The 7,210-nt window shown below is 42.8% G+C and overlaps 1 protein-coding gene and 1 long non-coding RNA gene across 2 annotated transcripts in view; both read left to right on the forward strand.

The window, feature by feature from the left end:
- The window catches only part of LOC101864237 (protein lin-10), a gene marked incomplete at both ends in the record, with an annotated part of 13,541 nt that extends 9,921 nt beyond the window's left edge, over nucleotides 1–3,620 (forward strand). The window contains 2 exon segments of the mRNA XM_013085304.1: nucleotides 726–845; nucleotides 3,480–3,620. Coding sequence (XP_012940758.1) covers nucleotides 726–845; nucleotides 3,480–3,620 — 261 coding nt within the window.
- A 1,455-nt stretch (nucleotides 3,621–5,075) lies between these two features.
- Nucleotides 5,076–6,786, forward strand: LOC118478095. Its single transcript, XR_004858807.1, has 2 exons — nucleotides 5,076–6,062; nucleotides 6,216–6,786. It is a non-coding gene; the product is annotated as an uncharacterized LOC118478095 (long non-coding RNA).
- The last annotated feature ends 424 nt before the right edge of the window (nucleotides 6,787–7,210 follow it).

Below are 7,210 nucleotides of genomic sequence, written 5' to 3' on the forward strand. Positions count from 1 at the left end.
GGGGGGGTGCTGTAGTGTTGACTGACTGCTTTCTTTATTCTTCTGCAAGTTTGCCCCATCTTTACTGTCAAAATTCTGTCGTCCTTTCCTTATCTCTCCTTCTTCTTTTCTTTGTATGTTGCTCATTTAATCTTCGGCACTTATATGACCAATTTGTTTTGCAAGTGCTGTAAAACCCTTACTAATACTAAAAAGAAAATTAATCTGTTTCAGACAGCAACTACACCTTGGTTCAGCACTTTTTGGACTGTTTTTGTATGTGTTGTTTGTGTTAGAAGTGCTGTAAAATTCTTATTACAATTAAACTTCTTTTCCTCTAGCAAGCATCCCTGCAGTCCATGTTGTCCCCTCACCCCCTCCCGCAATCCATCATCCACAATCCATAATCAATATTCTGTAATCCATAATTCGCAATCCATGTTCCATAATCTGTATTCCATTATCTTTAATCGGTTATCCCTTACACGTAATCGATAATCTGCAATTCATGTTATATATTCTCAAATCCATAATCCGCAATCCATAATCCATATTCTCTAATCCATAATCCATATTCTCTAATCCGTGATCCATAATCTATATTCTCTAGTCCATAATCCGAGATCCATAATATATATTGTCTAATCCATAATCCGTGATCCATAATCCATATTCTCTTTTCCATAATCCATGATCCATAATCCGTGATCCGTAACCATCTATGTATGTGTGTGTGTGTGTTGCAGGCGTCGCGGTCCCAGACAGTGGTCAAGCTGACCGTGGTTCCGTGCCCCCCGGTGGTAGAAGTCCTCATCAAGCGGCCCGACGTCAAGTACCAGCTGGGCTTCAGTGTACAGAACGGCGTGGTAAGCTCACCCCGCTCCTCACGATCACACCAGTGATAGCGATGGAAAGAAGAATAATGACGATAATAATAACGATTATGATGATGGTATAATGACAGTGATAATAATGATACCATCATGCGTGGTAAGCTCATCCCACTCCTTATGATCACACCAATGATAGCGATGGAAATAAGAATAATGACGATATAATTACGATAATAATGATAATTATGATGATGGTATAATGACGATAATAATGACAATTATGATGATCGTCTATGACGATAATAATGACAATTATGATGATGGTATAATGACAATATAATGACAATTATGATGATGGTATAATGACAATATAATGACAATTATGATGATGGTATAATGAGGATTATGATGATGGTATAATGACACTAATAATAATGATACCATCATGCCTGGTAAGCTCATCCCACTCCTCATGATCACACCGATGACAGCGGTGGAAATAAGAATAATAATAATTATACTTTTCGATCCAGCGGCCATCTGGGTTCTAGCCCTTCGGTCTGTCGATATGGCAAAGAATTTACAGGTTTTAATCAGCTGTGTTTTGTCGCTGTATAAAGTATTTCCGATATCTGGGGAGGTAGGTAGGTGCTACGCGGGTCGCAAAGTGCAGGGCAGGTAAAGAGATGGTGTGGTACTGTTTCATCCTGGCAGTCGCACGACGGGCAGTCAGGTGGGGTATCCTTGTGGATCCTAGTTAGGTAGGAATTCAGTGGTATGTGTTGTGTTCGCAGGCGAAATATCGTGATTTGTTCTCTTCTACTCAGGGAATTTATTGCATCTTTAGAGTTGGGGGCTGTCATGTGTATAATGACAATATAATGACAATTATGATGATGGTATAATGACAATATAATGACAATTATGATGATGGTATAATGAGGATTATGATGATGGTATAATGACACTAATAATAATGATACCATCATGCCTGGTAAGCTCATCCCACTCCTCATGATCACACCGATGACAGCGGTGGAAATAAGAATAATAATAATTATACTTTTCGATCCAGCGGCCATCTGGGTTCTAGCCCTTCGGTCTGTCGATATGGCAAAGAATTTACAGGTTTTAATCAGCTGTGTTTTGTCGCTGTATAAAGTATTTCCGATATCTGGGGAGGTAGGTAGGTGCTACGCGGGTCGCAAAGTGCAGGGCAGGTAAAGAGATGGTGTGGTACTGTTTCATCCTGGCAGTCGCACAACGGGCAGTCAGGTGGGGTATCCTTGTGGATCCTAGTTAGGTAGGAATTCAGTGGTATGTGTTGTGTTCGCAGGCGAAATATCGTGATTTGTTCTCTTCTACTCAGGGAATTTATTGCATCTTTAGAGTTGGGGGCTGTCATGTGTGCAAATACAGTTCTTCCAGTTTTGCCCATTGCCCATCCATTGAGCCACTGTTCCCTGGTGTTGCATTTGATGATGTTCTTGGCTGTCTGTTGTGTGGTTGTGTTTGTGAGGCTCGAGTAATACATGTAATAATAATAATTATGATGAGGGTATAATAATGATAATGATATTATCATGCCTGGGTGCTCTCTTAGTTCAGTGGGTATCATGGTGGGTGCTATGGAGCGGATGGCCCTTGTTCAAATCCAAGATTGGGGGTTCTTGAATTCGGATCATTTTGTGTAGTTTTCAAGGCTCTCAGCCTGTCTGGCTTGGTCCTATTTGAGACTGGTCGTTAGAAATGGAGGTCCCGTCTCTTAGATAACTTAATAGTGTTGATTGGGGCAATAGACCCATACACGTGGGTGGTTGGCGGGTGATCTGGTGTGGTATGCTTCTTCTTTCCTATCAAACATCTATCGTCTTTATCTCACCTTCTTCTTTTTTATGTTTGTTACTCTCTTTTAACACCTCTAATCTTCTGGCGCTCATATGACCTTATGCAGTTGCGAGCGCCGTAAAACCTCTACTAAAACTAAAACACACATACACACTTACCTTCACCCCCCGGTGCCACTGACTGAAGTGTCTTAAGGTCTTTCCCAAAGGGGAGAACATTTAACTTGGTCTTATGCACAGTAGAATTGTAAATGGGCTGATTCATGTCATGCTCATAACTGCCTGATCTACTACAGGGAACTGCTGCTTTTTCTTTCCTAATCCTTACTATTGTCATTTTCCTCTACTTCTTTTGTATGTTTGTCACACTCTTGTGACCCACTATTTCCGGGGTGCCTTGATAGTCGAAGCAGACTTTGTGCTGTTGAAGCTAGAGAGGTGAGCAGAGCAAGCCTGATTCCCTGTAAGGACTTCTCTGTTGACACCCACCCCTTGGCGCTCATATGACCTTGTGCAGTTGTGAGCGCCGTAAAACCTCTACAAAAACAAAAAAAACCACTTACCTTACTCTTCAGGTCCTCAGCCTGCTGTATGGGGGTATCGTGGTGTGAGTGGAATGGCGTTGTCAACCAGAGTTCTCCATGCAGATGATTAGAAGGGGAATTTTCTCTTATTTCTCATGCTGTTTGTTGTTGCTGTCGTTGTTTCAGATCCGCAGCCTGCTGTGTGAGGGTATCGTGGTGTGAGGGGAGCGCAGTTGTTAACCAGGGGAATTTTCTCTTATTTCTCATGCTGTTTGTTGTTGCTGTCGTTGTTTCAGATCTGCAGCCTGCTGCGCGGGGGCATCGCGGAGCGGGGCGGCGTGCGGGTGGGCCACAGGATCATCGAGATCAACAACCAGAGCGTGGTGGCCGTGCCCCACGAGAAAATCGTCACGCTTCTTGCCAGTTCTGTCGGAGAGGTCAGTGGTCGGGGTTTGGGGGGGGGGGGGGGGGGGGAAATTTTTTAGGGGGGAGGGGGTGTTTGTGTCAAGGTCAGTGGTCAGTGGGGGGGGGGGATCTGTGGTGGGGGTGTTTGTGTCAAGGTCAGTGGTCAGTGGTGTGGTTTGCTCCTTCTTTCCTATCAAACATCTATCGTCCTTATCTCTCCTCCTTCTTTCCTATCAAACATCTATCGTCCTTATCTCTCCTCCTTCTTTCCTATCAAACATCTATCGTCCTTTTCTCTCCTCCTTCTTTCCTATCAAACATCTGTCATCCTTATCTCTCCTCCTTCTTTCCTATCAATCATCTGTCGTCCTTATCTCTCCTCCTTCTTTCCTATCAAACATCTATCGTCCTTATCTCTCCTCCTTCTTTCCTATCAAACATCTGTCATCCTTATCTCTCCTCCTCCTCTTTTAACGCTTTCCTCAGTGGGTAGTTGGCGGGTGCTCTGGTGTGGTTGGCTCCTTCTTTCCTATCAACCATCTATCGTCTCTATCTCCCCTCCAGTGGGCGGGTGCTCTGGTGTGGTTTGCTCCTATTTTCCTATCAAACATCTATCGTCTTTATCTCCCCTCCTTCTTTTTTTATTATCGTTACTCCCTTGTATCATCTCTAATCTTCTGGCGCTCATATGACCTTATGCAGTTGCGAGCGCCGTAAAACCTCTACTAAAACCAACTATCTCCCCTCTTTCTTATTCGTGTATGTTACTCTCTTGTAACACCTCAAACCTTCGGGACTTATATGACCTTATTGTGTTGCAAGTGCCGTAAAACTCTTACCAAAATTAAACTAGAACTCTTACAAAAACTTCTCAAACTAAGATTTGGCAGTTGTTTTGTTGATGTGATTTTCTGTAATGAAACGTTAATTCTTCAATCTGGCTGTGAGCGCAAGGAATGTGTGACCATTACTCACACCAGGATTCAGTTAAATGGTATCATTATAAAGACTTCTCAGGGGGCTCTCGTGGCCTAGAGGTTAAGGTGTTGGCCTCTCATTCAAAGGTCCCGGGTTCGATTCCGGGTAGCGACCAAAAAATTTTCTTCTCTAAAATTGTCTCCTTTCACCTCCTTTCCTTCTCTCTTGCAATGTTCCGTTGTCTGCTTTCATTTCCACTTTCTGCCCCCACCCCCTCACCTCCTTTGCCCCCTCCTCTGGGCTCCTGACTCTTTCTGCAGCCTTTCTACTGCTACTCCTTGGCTCCTCCTTACTGCTGTCTTTCTGCCACACCCCTGATCTTCTGGTAGGAAAGATCTACACCTAGCCTTCTCGGACAAGGGCGAAAAATCTCGGAGGGCCTGTGTGCAAGTTGCGCACGTTAAAGAATCCTTGGTGGTCTAAAATCGATAAGAGTAGGCTTCGGCCGCCACTCGGGCAAAATTCAAAATTTCTTACCAACTGAAAATATTCGGTGTGTCCTGAGCGCTCATATGACCTTATGCAGTTGCGAGCGCCGTAAAACACTTACAAAAACAAACAAAAAGACTGCTCATTTGCCTTGCTTTCAATGTAGAAAAAAAATGTATCGCATGTATCTTGAATGGAAATGAAGATACTTGCTATTGAAGGAGATGTGGGTTACCTGTGTCGGGATGTAAAGTTACAAAAAAATTATCACCAAAGTTTGGTGACGTCCAAGGCTTGGGTCTACTTGGAGACGGAAAATTTACATTTTTTGTGCCGTGGTCGACTTTTATTTGTAAAATCTAAAACAGAAAAAAAAATTTCAATGGACATAAAAGGCGTAGAGCCAAAAAAACCCAAAAAAACAAATGAAACAAAATTCCATAAAAATTGCCCAACGAGTGGATAAATGCTGGTTTCTTCGATGTCATTATGTTGATGAGCGCCTGATTTCGCCCGCACGCCTCACAAGTGACGACACGTCATGGAATTCCCCCAAGTTGCCGTCACAGTCGCTGACTACCTCGTAAATCAGCATAATCGTGTTGATACGGGAGTGATATATTTACCAAAACAAAACAAAAAAATTAATCAATAAAAATAAGAAAGCAGAAAAGATTTTTTATTTTTTATTTTTAAAGCACCGAGAGATGCTGATATATGTGTCAAATCATAGGTCAAACTGGTGTGTCTGTGTCAGGTCATAGGTCAAACTGGTGTGTCTGTGTCAGGTCGTAGGTCAAACTGATGTGTCTGTGTCAGGTCATAGGTCAAACTGGTGTGTCGGTGTCAGGTCATAGGTCAAAGTGGTGTGTCTGTGTCAGGTCGTACGTCTAACTGGTGTGTCTGTGTCAGGTCGTAGGTCAAACTGGTGTGTCTGGGTCAGGTCGTAGGTCAAACCTGTGTGTCTGGGTCAGGTCGTAGGTCAAACCTGTGTGTCTGGGTCAGTTCGTAGGTCAAACTGGTGTGTCTGTGTCAGGTCGTAGGTCAAACTGGTGTGTCTGTGTCAGGTCGTAGGTCAAACTGATGTGTCTGAGTCAGGTCGTAGGTCAAACTGGTGTGTCTGTGTCAGGTCGTAGGTCAAACTGATGTGTCTGTGTCAGGTCGTAGGTCAAACTGGTGTGTCTGTGTCAGGTCGTAGGTCAAACTGGTGTGTCTGTCAGGTCGTAGGTCAAACTGGTATTTCTGGGTCAGGTCGTAGGTCAAACTGGTGTATCTGTGTCAGGTCGTAGGTCAAACTAATATGTGTCATGATTTGGTGGAGTCAGGCGCTCGTCAATTTTGGGGCATATAGGGTTATTGGTATCATCTTGAAGCTTGTTAATTTGCCTTCCTTTTGGCGAAAAAGATATCAATCTATGTTGAATAGAAGTCGAAATATTTGCGATTGAAGGAGGTCAGGGTCACCTGAGTAAAATTGTCGAGAAAATGGCCAACAAAGTTTGGGAACTTCCACAGCCTTTTAGAGTCCATGGAAACTGGGAAAAAAAAATTTTTGGTGCTTTTAAAGTTTTTCAGTAAAATCCTCACAAAAAAAGTGTTTTGAAGTGGACCTAAAAGGTGTAAAGCCAAAAAAAGAAAATTAGAAAAAAAATTGCTTTTTTATTTTTATTTCACTATTTTGAGCGGCACCTGATTTCACTAAGATGCTTTCCATCTGTCTGTGTCAGGTCGTAAGATGATGGTGGCATAAAAGCTCTTCTGTTTAAAAAGCAACAAAATGTTTGTAGAAAAGACGGCCAAGAAGAAGAAGAATGGTCCTTTGCTTTTTCCTTGTTTTTTTTTTAATTTCTGTTCTGGGCCAAGAAAGATTTTTTAACCCTCTTTGTTTTTTTCTGTCACACAAAATTTTATTTGGTACAGGACTTTTACTATAAGTTGTTACCAGTGTTTCAAATGACCACACTAAAGAGTTTTAGTTTTTGTCACAGATCGTGTTTTGACTGTGAGTCTTATTTTGTGGAGTAGAACGGCAGCCAACTGCAAGAACCACATCCCATTTGGTCGAACCCGATTACACAGACGTAGTGGCGGGGGACCTGTTTCTTTGAGCTCTCGTGCACGGTTCTATTTTTGTGATATACGGGCTCGCTCATGCATAGAGAACACGCTAATAGAACACACATGCATAGGGAACACGCAAATAGCACACACATGC

The sequence above is a fragment of the Aplysia californica genome, unplaced genomic scaffold, assembly GCF_000002075.1.
Source record: "Aplysia californica isolate F4 #8 unplaced genomic scaffold, AplCal3.0 scaffold00364, whole genome shotgun sequence".
NCBI classification, from domain to species: Eukaryota; Metazoa; Mollusca; class Gastropoda; order Aplysiida; family Aplysiidae; genus Aplysia; species Aplysia californica.